The sequence below is a fragment of the Somniosus microcephalus genome, chromosome 8 (assembly GCF_052327205.1).
Source record: "Somniosus microcephalus isolate GS21.2 chromosome 8, FLI_Smic_1.0, whole genome shotgun sequence".
NCBI classification, from domain to species: domain Eukaryota; kingdom Metazoa; phylum Chordata; class Chondrichthyes; order Squaliformes; family Somniosidae; genus Somniosus; species Somniosus microcephalus.
In genome coordinates this window covers 28,389,437-28,408,367 of record NC_140994.1, presented here as the reverse complement: position 1 = coordinate 28,408,367, position 18,931 = coordinate 28,389,437, and the positions used below count along the sequence as shown (strand labels likewise).

Below are 18,931 nucleotides of genomic sequence, written 5' to 3'. Positions count from 1 at the left end.
CTGAGCTTCCGACCCCAACTCCTCTGCATTACAAAAAACACCTACTTCCACCTCTAACATCGCCCGTCTCTGCCCTTGCCTTTATCTACTGCTGAAACCCTTATCCCCGTACGAATAACCTTCAGACTTGACTATTCCATTGTTCATCCTGGCCAGCCTCCACCCTTCATAAACTTCAGGTCATTCAAAACTCTGCTGCCCGTTTCCTATCCCACACCAAGTCCCACTCACCCATCACTTCTGTGCTTGCTGGCCTACATTGGCTCTCGGTCCCCCAAAGGTTTCAAATTTAAAATTCTCATCCTCATGCTCAAACCCATCCCTACCTCGGTAATCTTCTCCCTCCTTCAACCTCTCAGCTTCTCCACCTCCTTTAAAACTCTTTTTAAAACCCACCTCTTTGACCAAGCTTATATTCACTCCTTTTGATATCTCTTTATTTGACTCGGTGTTGATTTTTGTCTGATTATGCTTCTGTGAGGCACCTTGGGACATTTTTCTATGTTAAAGGTGCTATATAAAAGGCAAGTTGTAGTAATAATCGCAGCTGCCCATTGATAACAGAAACAATCCACTATTTTCCACAAACCTCAAGCTCAAAAATTGATAGCTAAACTATCAATTCTCAGCAACAACAATAAATGTGTATTTATGCAGAATGCCGAGAGGACTTTATAAATGGAGGGCAGTGCAAACTGAGACATGCAACTGCATATCATTCAAAGGAGGTAATTTATTGCCAAATAAACACCTATCAACCTATATTAAAAGACTTGCATGGAACATAATTTTCCTGTAAGCTTCAAACTTACTTCCTGTCACATTTTAACCATCACACTTGAGAGGTCACACTTTAACATATCCTCTGATTCACCATGAACAGTGCCATGGAAGGTCTGCTAGTATTTCTAAATTTCTAATAGTTAATTTTTCAAAATAATAATTTGAATAAGTTTCTGGTTGTTTTCCTAGTGATGCCTGCGTCCCGTATGTGTAAAAAAAAACCATCACTGCAGTACTAGGACAGCAGTAGAGGAGAGAGCAAATCCTTTAATTGCATAAGATCATCAGATTAATCAGGCATCTCCATGTGGTCTTTTCTGTCAATTGAGTCCTTAAGTGGCAAAAAGCAAATGTTTACCAAGTGCTGCAATAGCAACAAATATATTGGTAAAACCTTCTAGCTAGAAACACCACAGGGAGCATGGGAACTTTGTCTTTTTCTACTGAAACATTTCCTATCTCTGCTGGAGGGCTGGTGTGCTCCCATTCAAAATAGAGTCAAGCTGAGATAACTGCTTTCCATAAAATCTGGAATGGCGTCTTCACAACATACAGCTCACAAAAGGGGATACTGACAAACAGGAATCAGTAGGATATAAGGCACAGGAAAGGTTTATAATTCCTGCCCTGTGATTAATGCAACACTATTCCTTTAATGGTCCCTTTTACATCTCTCCAGTACAGCTGGAAGGAGCACTGAAACATGAATGGGTCACCACAGCTACGACTAGATTTGCCTCAAGAAGTGAATGCTTGCTGCTCCCACAGGATAGGGTCATTTTTCTGGTCATAGATAAGCTGACCTTACAGATACTTGTACAAGCCACTGCTGCAACTTTTACACTGAAAGTGTGCCAAAGGGCTTTCCCAGCCATCATGGATGTCCACAGACAAAAATTAAAGTTGAGGTTTTTGAATTTTAAGTAGCTACACATGCACAAGATTTGTGTTCCCACATGATTGATCCTTCTTTGCTGGCGATGCTATAGCCCACAAGCCATATGGGACAGATTCCACATCAGCAGCCCCAGGGTGTCACATAAGCTTCTTTAAATTGGAAAAATTAAATTTAAAAATACGGTCTTTCACCTTAATTAAAATTAAAATCACAAATTTAAATTACTCCAAAATAATTGTTATTTAAAAGGAACATTAGTCATCTTTTGCATCTTCCACAATGTTTTTCTCTTTTCCCCCTGCTCTCCTGGAGGTAACTGAAGCAGGGATATAATTCTCAGGGTGCAGGCAGCCCACTGGTACCTCAGAGTGGTTATTTGATTGAGGAAAGGGGGATTCAGGGCATCATTGTCACGCCACATCCAGTCCTTACCTAATGTCTACTATGAAGACCCATGTAAGAACCAGATAATAGGGTTTTCAACTTCTTCTAAACAAACTCCAAACAGTTGTGTACATAGAACAATCCATTGACGTCTACTGGAAAAGTACATACGTGCAACTCAATGATCCTGGGCTGAGGAAAGGCTAAGTTGTGGTTCTTCTTGCCCTTGAAGAAAGGGATGAGGAAATTGGGTATAAGTGTAACTTATGCACATTCAAGCAAAGCTATTGATTGTGATGTGTGAGATTTTATAACACTTAGAGAAGTAATGTTCTGCTAATAGGTTAATAATTTGTTTGAGACCCAATATTTCAGTGTTATGCTTCTGGATATTTTGAACATTTCTCCACAGAAATGTTCAGTAGGATGACAGCCCTGGGAAAGAAGCTGTTCCTAAATCTGGTCGTACAGGTGCGAATGCATCTGTAGCGTCTCCCAGATGGCAGGAGGGCGAACAGACTGTGGCTGGGGTGGGTAGGGTCTTTGATGATGGTCCGTGACCTCCGTAAACAGCGTTTCTGGTATATGTGCTCTATGGTCGGTAGCCGGGTGCCGGTAATGCGTTGGGCAGTTTTGACTACCCGCTGCAGGGCTTTCCGGTCATAGTAGCTACAGCTGCCATACCATACTGTAAGAAGTCACACAACACCAGGTTATAGTCCAACAGCTTTATTTGAAATCACAAGCTTTCGGAGCGCTGCTCCTTCTTCAGGTGAAGTGGAGAAATGCATAAAGATACAGCTTATATAGTCAGAGAATCATGTCACTACAGACAGTTACCCGCAGATCCGACCAAAGAACACACCCGCCAACTCAACAGACTGATCAAAACCTTCGATCCAGACCTTCAAAGCATCCTACATGCTCTCATCCCACGTACTCCCCGCGTGGGAGACTTCTACTGCCTCCCAAAGATACACAAAGCCAACACACCTGGACGTCCTATCGCATCAGGCAACGGAACCCTGTGTGAGAACCTCTCTGGATATGTCGAGGGCATCCTGAAACCCAGCGTACAGGGAACCCCCAGCTTCTGTCGCGACACTACAGACTCCTTACAGAAGCTCAGCACCCACGGACCAGTTGAACCAGGAACACTCCTCGCCACGATGGACGTCTCGGCACTCTACACCAGTATCCCCCACGATGACGGCATCGCTGCGACAGCCTCAGTACTCAACACCAACAACAGCCAATCTCCAGACGCCATCCTACAACTCATCCGCTTCATCCTTGACCACAATGTCTTCACCTTCGACAACCAGTTCTTTACCCAAACACACGGAACAGCCATGGGGACCAAATTCGCACCCCAATACGCAAACATCTTCATGCACAAGTTCGAGCAAGACTTCTTCGCTGCACAGGATCTCCAACCAACGCTATACACCAGATACATCGACGACATTTTCTTCCTATGGACCCACGGCGAAGAATCACTGAAAAGACTACACGATAACATCAACAATTTCCATCCCACCATCAAACTCACCATGGACTACTCCTCAGAATCGGTCTCATTCCTGGACACACGAATCTCCATCAAAGACGGACACCTCAGCACTTCACTCTACCGCAAGCCCACGGACAACCTCACGATGCTTCACTTCTCCAGCTTCCACCCTAACCACGTTAAAGAAGCCATCCCCTATGGACAAGCCCTGCGAATACACAGGATCTGCTCAGACGAGGAGGAACGCGATGGACACCTACAGGCACTGAAAGACGCCCTTGTAAGAACGGGATATGACGCTCGACTCGTCGATCGACAGTTTCGACGGGCCACAGCGAAAAATCGCATAGACCTCCTCAGAAGACAAACACGGGACACAACCAACAGAGTACCCTTCGTCGTCCAGTACTTCCCCGGAGCGGAGAAACTACGCCATGTTCTTCGCAGCCTTCAACATGTCATCGATGACGACGAACACCTCGCTAAGGCCATCCCCACGCCTCCACTACTCGCTTTCAAACAGCCGCCTAACCTCAAACAGACCATCGTTCGCAGCAAATTACCCAGCTTTCAGGAGAACAGCGACCACGACACCACACAACCCTGCCACAGCAACCTCTGCAAGACATGCCAGATCATCAACACAGATACCATCATCACACGTGAGACCACCCACCAGGTACATGGTACATACTCATGTGACTCGGCCAACGCTGTCTACCTCATACGTTGCAGGAAAGGATGCCCCGGAGCATGGTACATCAGCGAGACCATGCAGACACTGCGACAACGGATGAACGGACACCGCGCAACAATCACCAGGCAGGAGTGTTCCCTCCCAGTCGGGGAACACTTCAGCAGTCAAGGACATTCAGCCTCCGATCTTCGGGTAAGCATTCTCCAAGGCGGCCTTCGAGACACACGACAACGCAAAATCGTCGAGCAGAAACTGATAGCCAAGTTCCGCACCCATGAGGACGGCCTCAACAGAGATCTTGGGTTCATGTCACGCTACATGTAACCCCACCTGACGCAGGGTCATCCAGACTCGAGTCGACATTGGCTTGTTCTCTCTACACAGATGCGGCCGGACCTGCTGTGATTTCCAGCCAAAAAAAATGTTTTTTGTCTGTTTTTTTGTTTTTCATACAGACCCCAGCATCTGCAATATTTGACCCCTTGTGACCCCACCTCATTGTTCTTTGATGTAATGTTTCCCTGACTGACCTGTTTGGACACCATTCACACCTTTGACTGCTGTGATTATCTCTCTGCCGAGGTGTGATAAATGGCAGTTGGAAAGGTTACCTGTAAACATCTGACATGATTCTCTGACTATATAAGCTGTATCTTTATGCATTTCTCCACTTCACCTGAAGAAGGAGCAGCGCTCCGAAAGCTTGTGATTTCAAATAAAGCTGTTGGACTATAACCTGGTGTTGTGTGACTTCTTACATTTGTCCACCCCAGTCCAACTCCGGCATCTCCACACCATGAATACCATACTGTGATACAGTTTGTCAGGATGGACTCTGCTTGGGTGGAGGGCAAATAACCAATTTGGACTAAAAGATGACACTGGAGTATGTTTTTTTTTTAAATCACGGACATCAAAAAGTCAGTTAGGTAGCAGAATGCAAAGAGAAGGTTAAAAAGGACAGGAGACTGCAAGGGGAATGATCTTGCCTCAAGCTGAATGACAGGAAGCAGAGGAGTAATTCTGTTTCACCAAAGTGGAATAGAGCCACATATTCTTTATTTTGTATGATTACACATATATAAGTTATACTGATTGAATGAGAGGTGAAACTAGAACTAGGGGGCATAGTCTTAGAATAAGGGGCTGCTCTTTCAAAACTGAGATGAGGAGGAACTACTTCACTCAGAGGGTGGTAGGTCCATGGAATATGCTGCCCCAAAAAACTGTAGAAGCTACATCATTACATAAATTTAAAACAGAAATAGACAGTTTCCTAGAAGTAAAGGGAATTAAGGGTTACGGGGAGCGGGCAGGAATTTGGACATGAGTCTAGGTTCGGATCGGTCATGGCCCTGTGGGTAGCGGAGCGGGCCCAGGGGCCGTGTAGCCTGATCCTGCTCCTATTTCGTGTGTCTAATTCTGTTAGATGCAGGAGATGGTTCTGTGATAGTGGATTGGCGGTTAGGATCAGATCAGCCATGATCTTATTGAATGGCGGAGCAGGCTCGAGGGGCCGATTGGCCTACTCCTGCTCCTATTTCTTATGTTCTTATTATGTTCTTATGATTGACAGGGTAGATGCTGAGAGGTTGTTTCCCCTGGCTGGAGAGTCTAGAACTAGGGGGCAGAGTCTCAGGATAAGGGGTCGGGTTTTTAAGACTGAGATGAGGAGGAATTTCTTCACTCAGAGGGTTGTGAATCTTTGGAATTCTCTGCCCCAGAGGGCTGTGAATCTTTGGAATTCTCTGCCCCAGAGGGCTGTGAATCTTTGGAATTCTCTGCCCCAGAGGGCTGTGAATGCTGAGATATAGATTTTTGACTCTAGGGTAATCGAGGGATATGGGGATCGGGCGGGAAAGTGGAGTTGAGGTCGATGATCAACCATGATCTTATTGAATGGCGGAGCAGGCTCAAGGGGCCGTATCTTATTTCTTATGTTCTTAACTAATTGATGTTGATCATACCTGCTATTTTGAAGAATGAAGGGAATGAGTGGGCACATGGGATTACTGCTCAAGTCGAGGATAAACACCAACATGGACTGGTTGGGCCAAACAGCCTTTTTCAATGTTGCAATTTCCATGCAATTAGCTAGAATGTGCATGAAGTAAAACAGTTTACAAATCAAACCAAATTTGACCTATCTTTTGTTAACTTGGTCCACCATCGGAGAGTAAAGAAATATACATGCAAAAGACTATCTATGGGGGTTCCATTGTTATTCTCCTGGGTCTCATTACAGTATTAGTAGATATAGGGCAGCACGAGTCAATCCCTATAAAAAGTTACTCGCTCAGATCACTAATGAGAGCGACTGATACCACTGAACCCAAGAAGGTGTGTATGGCAGACTTGAATTAATAAGAATCAGCCACAACCTGGTTACATTTTATATAGTCACAACGAACAATAAACCCAGTTAGTTGCAGTTGCTGACTTGTATCAATGCTACAGATTATTATAATAACCCGTTGTAGGAGTGCTTGAACTCCTAACGAAAGTACTGAGACTGAAATTAGCAGTTAACCAAACGTGGTTTAATGCACTAGTAAAAGTTACAAACAAAAATGCAGGAGAAACTCTACAGGTCTGTACACCAACTGGTTCTACCAGGACCGAGAGGGAACGCCTCTCCCCTCTGACGTCATCACGTTTCCCGCCGTTGGGAATGTCACGTGACCTGCGTGATGACATCATCGCGCTGGATCGCCATTTTACCAAACCTGCGCTGTTTATACAGAGCAAACACTTAAAGGTAACAAGCCCCTGTTAAAGGCAATTATATACATTACTGCAAGAGTCTCTTGGTGGCTTTGCCACACTGTAACATTAATACAATAGCACTTGGTCTTTCACCTCTCTTTCCTTTCACAGAACCTTCTGGAGCTTGACTAAGAAGCCTATTTCCAGCTCCGTAACATAGCCCGACTCCGTCCCTGCCTCAGCTCATCTGCTGCTGAATCCCTCATCCATGCCTTTGTTTCCTCTAGATTTGACTATTCCAACGCACCCCTGGCCGGCCTCCCACATTCTACCCACTGTAAACATGAGGTCATCCAAAACTCTGCTGCCCGTGTCCTAACTCACACCAAGTCCCGTTCACCCATCACCCCTGTGCTCACTGACGTACATTGGCTCCCGGTTAAGCAACGCCTCAGTTTTAAAATTCTCATCCTTGTTTTCAAATCTGTCCATGCTCTTACCCCTCCCTAGCTCTGTAATACCCTCCAGTCCTACAACCATCCAAGATATCGGTGTTCCTCTAATTCTGGCCTCTTGAGCATCCCGGATTTCAATCGTTCCACCATTGGTGATCGTGCTTTCAGCTGCCAAGGCCCTAAGCTTGGAATTCCCTGCCTAATACTCTCCACCTCTCTTTCCTCCTTCAAGACGCTCCTTAAAACCTACTTCTTTGACCAAGCTTTTGGTCATCTGCCCTAATACCTCATGTGGCTCGGTGTCAAATTTTGTTTTATAACACTCCTGTGAAGCACCTTGGGACGTTTTACGACGTTAAAGGTGCTACATAAATACAAGTTGTTGTTGTTGACGACATACCCAACTCCTTCTACCAGCCTCCCCAACCCACCCACACCACCACAAGGAGGGAAGAGCTACAACGCCACCAGTCGCTCAGGAAGGACTGACAAAACACAGTATTACTACTTTGGACAAATTAAAAAATATATAACAACCTGCTGTCATCGTCCATTAAAATCTGCCGAAGCCAATTGTAGGACTCCCCTAACCACTGCATCATCTAACTCAGCAGAAATCAGCAATCAAACTTGCATTTTTCCATTTCTAATGGCTTAGCGAAACCTAAAGAAAACAGCTGACTGAATGAATAAAGGAAAGACAACATGCACAATAAAGAGGTTTCTCTGATAACAGTTCTGTACTTCGCCAGCACCTGTCACTTCAACCTCTGGCCTAATAAGTGCTTTGTTTTCTTGACACCTGCTGATTCAGAGATGAAAAAGTAGGAAGCCTCAACCTCCTAATTAGCAAGCACAAGTGGTGATTTACAATGACACAAGGCTCCCAAGTCTCTTCACAGAAACACAGTCTAGTAGGTGCTCATTATCATTTAGGGGGAAAAATAGAGTCACGGCCAAATGTTGTGAACATATCCTGGTTAACAGTCATTTGCAGATAGGTGCAAATAACTGGGTTTATTGTCCAAAGTCTAATGTGTTCCCTATTCTCAATTGTTGGGAGGAGGGAAGAGTTGATGAAAAAAGCTGACATGACAAAATAAAATTCATCCAGGTTGTGGCTGATATATTAACTCTCAAATAAATTATTAACCTATCAGTAGAGAATCGCACCTCAATAGCTGTATTAACATTTCATACATCACAAACCGTTTTTTTTATTTGAATACGCTTAAGATACATATATATTCAGATCCTGAAGCTGAGGAAAGTGACTTGAGGGCAATTGTAAGCTTGAAATTCACTGTTCATATGCAAACATGGCATTGAAACCCTATTCTGCATATTTTCTGTGTTTAATAGCACAATCTACTCCAGTTAAGTACAGTTTCATTACCCTAAATATGTGTACATGTATGCAATCAGTGCACAATTAACCAGCATATTAATGCACCTCTTTCTCACCTTTAGAAATATTAAATGTTCATCCAAACATGTTTATGTTACTTTTCACCAATTAAGATGTGCCTGTATATTAGTGCCCATCTCTCATGTTATGGTTAATATTTTCAAACTAAGTACTTATGTAAAGTGGTCACTGCTTTATTTTTTTTAAATATCCGTTATGAATTATTTATTGCTTATTTCTGAAATCAAGAAGATAGTTGAGCATAACACGGTTAGGGCACGTGATTAGCTTTGGCTCAAATCTGCTAAGAATCCTGCATTTAACTAACTTTTTATGCAAAATTGCCGTACTCAGGCAGTAAATATGCTACATGGCAAGCATTGGAACAAATCACTTGCCCCAAGTATGGTGGCCTGGTGCATTGGAGTAAAACCACACTGTACACAGTGTGATGTCTGCCATCTCCCAGGACTTTCACATCTCAGGTGTGCCAGCAGGGAACAATGTTTGTGAAACCCAAGTGCTCTCCACTGCGAGGGAGGGAAGAACACAAATTACAGAGAGACTGATGTTAGGTTCCTCTCATGCACTCCCTAGGGGTCAGCTTAAGAGATAGACCGGTAAAAGCCTGGGGATATTACATCATCATGGAATCCTCGAAGGAAAGAGAATAAAAGAAAATAAATTGCAAAAATGGTGGAAAGAAAGTGAAATAAAGAGAACGAGTTGCAAGATAAAATATTCAGATATAATTTAAAGATAAACAGGAAAAACAAGGAACACCTAAGTTCTGATAAGCAGCTAACCACATTGTTTTGTGTTCTAGCGCTTCAAACAGTGGACACGTGCCAATGCAATGATTTCTATTTTCAAATGGGTGCCCTGAAGTGCGTTCATGTCACTACGAGCACAGCCACAAATGTAGATTTAACCTTGAGCGAAGCTATCTGCCGACAGCTGAGACTTCAAATGGCAACTTAAATCTTTTTTATATATGAAGAGGGCGCACTATACTATTTTGGAACCTATTAGGATACAAGAACTGTACTACACAAGGTGTTTTGCTCCTTCAATCTTTCCCACAAGAATAAAGTAATAAAGATAACACTACATGAGGATTATAAAGAAAGTTGAAAGTCAGTACAGTCGACAATTATATGTTCCATTACAGTGTGCAGAATAAAACTGCCAGAAGTCATGGGGGGGGAAATTCAGTTGGTTGCGCCTCCCATTAACGCCTTAAGAGGGCGCTAACAGGACGCAACGCAACTAGCGCCTGGGCACGTCACTGCCCACGCCTCCCGCAAAATTCAGCGGGAGGTTAGTGGTGGTGCTAACCGGTAGCGCCCTGCGGCGCTGCGCTGACATCATTGGTGTGCGCAGCGCCCCGCTCACGCCCCGGCCACGATCTTCGGGAGCGCCCCCTGACTTACCGCCGGACGCTATGTCCGACGGGATCGGGGGCGTACCTGCAGCCGGGGAGGCGCAATTTAAAGGCGAGGTGTGGGGTGGCCCCAGGTCGCGCTTGCACCAGGCCCCTCCCCTTTAAGAAGGGGAGGAAGGCCTGCAATACCGCGGCGCGATGTGCCGCAGCGTGTGGCGCTGTGGCACATAATGCCGCAATATTGACTCACAGCGCCCCAAGAGGGATGTGGGCGCTTCCAGTTGCGCCCCGCTTCCCTCTTGGGGTGCAACCACTCAATTTCTGGTGCAGGGACGCTAATTTTTCCGGGGCGCTACTCAATTTTTAGCCCCAAATCTCTAAAGGTCCATGAGCAATGCCATGAAGCGATAGCTAGAGTGAATAGGGTGTTGGAGTGCATTTATAGGGCAATTGATTATAAGACAAAGGATACTATTTTGTCCTTGTACAAGCCTTTGTTCAGGCCTCAGTCAGAATGCAGTGTCCAGTTTTGGTCTCCTCACATGGTGGGTGATATTGAGGCTTTGGAAAGGGTGCAGAGGAGGGCCACTACACTAATTCCCAGTTTAAAGCATCTTAGATATCAAGAAAGGCTAAAAGAGCTAGGACTCTACACTTTAGAGAAACGTAGACTCAAGGGTGATCTGATCGAGGCTTATAAGATGATGATGGGAGTAGATTGTGTTTGAGTTAACAGTTTGTTCCAGTTAAATAAGTTAGAGAGTACCAGTGGTCACGATTTTAAGTTGTACAAGACCAGATATAGGTTAGATGTCAGGTGGTGATTCTTTTCCCAGAGAATAGTGGACCTCTGGAACAGGCTACCGGCTCCTGCAGTGGACGGCGATTCACTGACTTCCTTCAAGCGAGAGCTGGGTTTGTTTCTAGCTGGAGCGGAGATCATGCCGTACAAAAGGTAGGTACTGCAAAGAATTATCCGGGCCAGAGTGATCTCCTGGACTGGTTTCGATCACCTAGGAGGGTGGGAGAGGAATTTCCCCCAAAATGGCCGGCGTTTTTATCTGGGTTTTTGCCTCTCCCAGGAGATCACATGGTTTTCGGGTGGGGTGGAGAGTGTATGTATTGTGGATCCCAAGGAAGAAGAATCCTGTATATTCTTTCTTTCAACAGTAATCAAGCATAGATCCCAGAAAGGAGGGGCAGCTTTGCAGTACTATAGTGCAGTCACACATAACATCCACTCGATCTAAATAATGTCATTATATATTTCTACAATTGGATAGTCTTCTCTGCTATACACTGAAGACAAAGAATACTTGTAATTCAAAGGATTACAGGCAGTAAGTAATGTTCAAACCATTACGTTTTTTTTTTAAACTGAACTTCTCAATTTCTTTGTAAGTAAGATATTGGTTCAACGTAAATTATTTAAAAAGAATGCTCTAACCACATACGGAAACTTCCTTGCTTTAGATCAATTTGACATATCAACAGAACTAATTATAACTCCACAAGGGCATGTTGGCTTTTCAGTGGAAAAACCAGAGCGCCAATCAATATTCACACTGTTGCTCCTTATGAGGAAGCAGATAAAAAGCTGGTCAGGGAGAGGGCCCATCTCCCACATGGTACAGCTTGAAGATGGTTATTGACAAAAATCCATGAAGTTCATCAGAAAGCTTGATTGTTTCATGCTCTTCACCAAGAGTATTTTACGTACAAAAAATGTAGAATATAAAATGTTGCATCTTACACTACTACTGTAAAGTAGGCTTGCGCTAAAAGCTTTGAATTTGGATGTTTCACGGAGTGTATTATAATGAAGGTCATGCTATAGTTTCATAACAAAAGGAACCATAAGCAATACATGCATCAAAACTCATGAGGACGCAAAAACAGCACCACACAAGATGCTTCTGTCTCCAATCTTGCTCACTACACGTGGACTTTACAGGAAGTTGAAACTCAGTACTCAGCAAAAAAGTAAAAATTCTATTATAACCAGTGGAATAAAACTGGCAAAAAAAAACATGGTCTTCATAACCAGAGATCCTAGGGGAGAAGAATCATTCATATTATTTCTTTCAACTGTAATCAAATAGATCCCAGGGAGAAGCAACATCCCAGAACTGCAGTACAGTCACACATTACCACCCATTCTAGAGAGCAATATTTTTATTTCTACTGTTTTAATCTATTTGAACCATGTCGTTAAAAGAATATACAGATAATGAGAATATTGGGTCAAAATTGTACTTTTAAAAATGCCAGCAGTGCAACAGTTAATGGAAAACAGAGGAAGTGCTTATTTAACAGCAAAGGATTTATCCTGAAGTATCATTTTTCATCGGTTAATAAGCAGGCAGTGGACAAAATGAGAAAGTTCGCATAACTCTTTTATTCCACATAATAACCATGACTGTGCAGAACACTAAAATACAAAGTGCTTTTCAGTTTCAATTTAACATGCATTGTGCCTGAATTTGCAGAGGTTTATTTCATTTCATTTCCTTTCCGTTAAGGTAATTTTCACTTCATTTGGCAGAATAGATTATATAGAGCTGGTACCTTAGCCGCTTTGAGATAGTTAATAAAACCTAATCTTTAAAGAGTAGGCAAAAAAAACCTGTGGCACATTGACAAAAGGCAGCTCCAAGAAACTCTCACTTACGCAAATTAAATTTGCTCCTCTTATTTGCCCACTGTACAACAGTATTGTTGCTCGTAAATGAACTGTGAAAAAAATTTAGTCTAAAAGACAGAAAATGGCACAATTCTATCTCGTACATCCTACGACTGCTTCAATGACCTTGTTCAACAAAACAAGTTCAGTAGCTACAAAACTTGCTCATAGATACAAATATGAACTCTCTGCTTTTGGCCTTGCTTTAATGATTCATCCCATATTTCGAGAAGTGATCACGTGTACATCAAAAATACAGGTTGCTTCAATAGAATGTAACACCACTATAACAAGACTCGGATCAGAAAGTAATTTCCGTTTCTATTTGTGCTGACTTAACCCCTTTTAACTCCCCTGTAATCTTTGAGTGGCACACACCTGTAAAAGCTAGATTTATTTCACAACAGTACAAGGCATCAAAGCTTCAATTACCGATGACTGCACCGAAGCAACAAGCTGATCCCATTTATTTAGCACTTTTTGTGTTGATAAATTATCCAAAATCCTCACACGTGACAGATGGAACAAGTACTCTCCCATTTTACTTAAAAACAAACAATTTATCTTTGAAAGAAACGTTAATGCTTCTAATACAACCCTACTGAAATGTTCACCTTTAAGTTGGGGTTAATATGACACTTGAAGTCACAACACATGTCACAACATTCATTTTTCCTAGCTTCTTAGATTCATGTTAAGTCAACAAAACTTACACTCCGTGGGTTTTGGCATGTATTGTATATTTTATTAAGTGGATATTCTAATGCTCATTGGATTAAAAAATAAATATTCAGTTTCTTTTCATGCACAGCCTCACTGTAATTTATTTTTAAATTGAAAATGGTTAATGGCTAGAAAATGATTTATAACTGCAGTTAGTGCTTTCTAGTGTGCCCATAAGATTTCCAAGGGGAAAAAGTAGTTTGGGATCAGGCTTCGGTGTTGGATTCTCATTTCTCCGTTTTCTATATACAGGTTCGGTAGCAGGAAAAGTGAAGCAGAAAAGGCACATTTTACTCTGCTCAGAAATGGGATATTGTGCAAGAAATATTGCTTGCGTAAAACTGGCTGAAAAAAATCAGGAAAACTCACCACAAGGGAGACAGGATCAAATGGACACTAATTGGAGTCAAAAAAACCTCTGCTATTAAGTCTATCACCATCATCATGCATTTGTAGCCTGAACATTCTGTACACAAAACAATCTTTGGCTCAGAGAATGAAAGATGGTAGCACAGTCCAGATTTTATACCAACATATTGGGAAGTTTCAAGGGTAAAATTTGGATGTTTTGAAAACACAAGTACATAGTTATTAAAACAGCGGTGTACTTGCATGCCTGCTAACACAGTATTAATTCAGACAACCAGCTGCCATTTCTTTAAGGCGGCTTGCAGGCAAGAAGTGCTGATGATAATGCTCTGTTGTAATACTAGGCTGTCAATAATTACCTTTACTTGAAAAAATACAAAAGCATCAAATATTCTATATTTGAAAAAAAAGCTTTTTTGAAGCCAAAAACAAATCCTTATTACAATGAACAAAACTGAGCAGTTAGCAACTCTAACACACCAGTGCAAAACCAAAAGATCTCAAATGCATATAGTAGTACTCACAGACTGTTAACTTCTGAGCAGTCCGCCTATTCCTTTTGATTTGAATAAGAACTGGGAACCGAAGTCTTTGGAGTTGCATGCTTGCTTAGCTCCCTTCGGAATGGTACTCGATTAAACTTATTTCTGATGAGTTCATTTCTTGAACTTAAGGCAGGCACGGATTGCATGATTACATCCACTGTGTTGGGTCGTAAACCTGAAATAAAAAGCATCCATTTTTTTCTGCGCATTTGCTAGCTTATTTCGCATTCCAACAGACTAGTACATAAAGTAACAAAATGTGGCATAACTTCAAGTTATTCAGTCAGTTGTTTGTGAAATTAATTGTTGGCTAATTTTGAAAATTATGAAATTAATTGAGTACGTATTTTTGACTTTTACATTCATTTTTACACTAAAAGCAGTTCATTTATAAATGAAAAAAATCTGGTTCTGAATACTTTAAATCAGAAAATTGCTGCCTTTATATTAGAAAATAAACCCTACATTCCCAAAGCTGAAAACTAGATTTGAGTTTTTAAAGGTTACAAAAAGTACATAAAAGAAAATGTTAGTGATGAAAGATTTTTTATTCACAGGATCACAAGTGGAATAAAATGGCCTCACTTCTATAATAACTACCAGATAACCAAATGCTTAGGGACATATAGAAGGATCACTAGCTATAGATTATAAGCAGAGGACTATTGAGAACTTGCCACCAGCATCAGTTTCTGCTGCTGCCTTTCTGTGCCGTAGGACTCTTTCCAGCTCATTTTCTTCAGTAACCTGAGTAATGGTTGCCAGTGTTCCACCTTTACTAGTTTTCTTCAGAAGAAAGAAAACAAATCCATTACAAAAAACACAATTTAAAGTTAGTGCACAACAACATGGGTAGCTTCATGCTCTGGACAAAATAAGCAGCTTCGGTTCCTGAAAGTATCGGTTAACTACCTTCATTAACTGGTAGCAAAAACCTCAAGTTACACTTCTGATTGCAAACCAGTAAGAGGCCACATTTAAGAGTCTGCCTGCAATAGTGGATTGTAGCAATTTGCGAATAAGGCTTTCGGACAAAACAAGTTTCATTTTCTGGAACATTTCCTCCCTTAAAGGGGACCTCTCGCATATTTAAAGAAGGATACAGGAAACTTTCGTTTAACCAGAGGTTAAATGTCCGGAAAGCTCTATCCACTGGCAAAATTCAGGAGTCGGTGCAGATAAGTTTTTTTACTTTTCGTCGCTTTTTTTCTCCAGTCAGGCTCTGCAAGTGTCTAGCTGAAGCTGTTGCTTAGCTACAGAGACGCTTGCAAGCTGCGCCGACTGTTTTGAAGCACAGGGTTTGTTGCTTCAGACGGAGCTCAGAATGTTTTAACATTGGCGCTGGTTTCTACGGCAGTTTTGATGGGACGGCACCAGCTCGGTCCCGTCAGTGCCGGATACCAGAAAGTTTCCTGTATTTATAGTTTCATTACAAGCGAGACCCTGTGCCATATGTTCTGAACAAGAATAATTTTTTAAGTTACATTCTCAACCCATGAGGGGCAAGGGATGCCGTGTTGCTCCCTCCTTACAATGCATTTGGGAATTAAGGTAACAATCAGTATGTCCAGCTTGCACATTTGTAGCTGTGCTTCGTAAGTCTCCACAGAATATTACATCACACAAAAAAAATCAAATTTGGTGAAAAATTACAGAGTGCAAGCTGGTCCCAGCAATGCTGTCTTACCTGGAATAAAAGAACAATAATGGCATTTCCCACAGCAGTGTAACAACCTGGATTTCTCCACAATATGGGAGAGCACAGTTCGTAAGGATATAGGGCAGGATTTTGTGAAATCATGATTGAAATTTACAACTGACCAACTAAAGCAGTTTTATTTTACAAATGAGCATAGTGGGCATCAAGGATTAACTTGCAACACACTTAAGACCAAAATTATACCAATCAGTTAGATTATTTCATTCTGACCCATGTTACGCCTGCCATCAAAGATTGCATGGATGAACTACAGAATTTGTTCATCCCAGTTTGGCATAAAAATAAAACAAAAAAGGTGACTCAACCGTGGCTAACAAGGGAAATTAGGGCTAGCATAAGATCCAAGGAGGGGCAGCACGGTGGCATAGTAGTTAGCACTGTTGCCTCACAGCGCCAGGGACCCGGGTTCGAATCCGGCCTCGGGCGACTGTCTGTGTGGAGTTTGCACATTCTCCCCGTGTTTGCATGGGTTTACTCCGGGTGCTCCGGTTTCCTCCCACAGTCCAAAGATGTGCAGGTTAGGTTGATTGGCTATGATAAATTGACCCTTAGTGTTAGGGGGATTAAATACGTGGGGTTACGGGGATAGGGTGGGATATGTGTCGGTGCAGGCTTGATGGGCCGAAATGGCCTCTATCTGCACTGTGGGGTTTCTGTGATTCTGTGACATATAAATTGGCCAGAAAAAGCAGTAAACCTGAGGATTGGGAGCAGTTTAAGATTCAGCAAAGGAGGACAAAGGGATTAATTAAGAGGGGGAAAATAGAGTATGAGAGTAAGCTTGCAGGGAACATAAAGACTGACTGTAAAAGCTTCTATAGATAAGTGAAGAGAAAAAGATTGGTGAAGTCAAGCGTAGGTCCCTTGCAGTCAGAATCAGGGGAATTTATAATGGGGAACAAAGAAATGGCATACTTTGGTTCTGACTTCACAAAGGAGGACACAGCGGCGGCAGGCGAGAGGCGGGACCTGCGGGAGACTCGGCGGCGGCGAGCTACAAAAGCGGCAGCGAGGCCAGGAGAGGCCTCAGAGCAGCGGCGGCAGGCAGCGAGAGGCGGGACCTGCGGGAGACTCGGCGGCGAGGTACAAAAGCGGCAGCGAGGCCAGGAGAGGCCTCAGAGCAGCGGCGGCAGGCAGCGAGAGGCGGGACCTGCGGGAGACTCGGCGGCGAGCTACAAAAGCGGCAGCGAGGCCAGGAGAGGCCTCAGAGCAGCGGCGGCAGGCAGCGAGAGGCGGGACCTGTGGGAGACTCGGCGGCGAGCTACAAAAGCGGCAGCGAGGCCAGGAGAGGCCTACCAAACTCCAGTCTGCGAGCTCGGTAGTTGCAGAGAGGTAAAAAGTAATCGGGGTGTGACGTCACCAGGGAGCAGGTAAGTGATTGGTTGGTGAGTATTTCTCTCTTTTCATTACAAGCTTGAATTCTGTGGTGTTAAATTTCTAGGGGCTCTGTTGTGGTGAGGACAGTTGGTAAATAAAGCGCCCTAGAGTATACCTGTAACTGGGGTATTGAATAAATTTTTAGATTAATTAAAGGAGTAAGTCATGGCAGGAGAGCTCAGACCCGTGTTCTGCTCCTCCTGCACTATGTGGGAAATCAGGGACGCTGCCAGTGTCCCTGGCGACCATGTGTGCGGGAAATGCATCCAGCTGCAGCTACTTGTAGACCGCATTGTGGCGCTCGAGCTGCGGGTGGATGAATTTTGGAGCATACGCGATGCTGAGAGGCTCGTGGATAGCACATTTAGCGAGTTGTTCACGCCTCAGGGTAGGGCAGCACGGGGGGTGACCATCAGGCGGAGCAACAAAGGCAGGCAGGTAGTGCAGGGAACCCCTGCGGACATCCCCCTTTCAAACAAGTATACCGCTTTGGATACTGTTGAGGGGGATGACTCACCAGGGGAAGGCAGCAGCAGCCAACTTCCTGGCACTGGCGGTGCTCCTGCTGCCCAGGAAGGGGGGAAAAAGAGGGGGAGAGCAATAGTGGTAGGGGATTCTATAGTAAGGGGAACAGATAGGCGTTTCTGTGGCCGTAGACGTGAATCCAGGATGGTTTGTTGCCTCCCTGGTGCCAGGGTCAAGGATGTCACGGAGCGGCTGCAGGGCATTCTGGAGGGGGAGGGTGAACAGCCAGTGGTCGTGGTCCACATTGGTACCAACGACATAGGTAAAAAGAGGGATGAGGTCCTGCAGCAAGAATTTAGGGAGCTAGGTGAAGGATTAAAGAGCAGGACCTCAAGGGTTGTAATCTCTGGATTACTCCCGGTGCCACGTGCTAGTAAGTATAGGAATAGGAAGATAGAACAGATGAATGCGTGGCTAAAGGGATGGTGCAGGGGGGAGGGCTTTAGTTTTCTGGATCACTGGGTCTGCTTCTGGGAAAGGTGGGACTTGTACAAGTCGGACGGTTTACACCTGAACCAGAGGGGAACCAATATCCTTGCGGGGAGGTTTGCTAGCACTGCTGGGGGGGGTTTAAACTAACTTGGCAGGGGGATGGGGTACAGAGTAGAGCTATAGTAGGGGGTGATTTACAGCCAAATACAGAGGGAAAAACAAGTCAGCTGGGAAGGCAAAGCAAATATGTGAAGGCAAAAGAGAATATGGCAGGGCTGGAAGGCATTTATTTTAATGCAAGGAGTCTTGCAAATAAGGTGGATGAACTG

At 43.6% G+C, this 18,931-nt stretch overlaps 1 protein-coding gene across 2 annotated transcripts in view; it reads right to left on the bottom strand.

The window, feature by feature from the left end:
* The window catches only part of shtn1 (shootin 1), a 132,831-nt gene that overhangs the window by 20,335 nt on the left and 93,565 nt on the right, over positions 1-18,931 (bottom strand). The window contains exons 15-16 of one of the 2 annotated variants that reach the window (XM_085994409.1): positions 15,226-15,334; positions 14,528-14,723 (exon numbers count right to left, since the gene is read on the bottom strand). In XM_085994409.1, the coding sequence (XP_085850535.1) occupies positions 14,554-14,723; positions 15,226-15,334 (279 nt within the window). In that variant the 3' untranslated portion in view covers positions 14,528-14,553. Of the gene's footprint in view, positions 1-14,525; positions 14,724-15,225; positions 15,335-18,931 lie in introns of those variants that run through there. The other variant, XM_085994410.1, reaches the window with a different exon arrangement.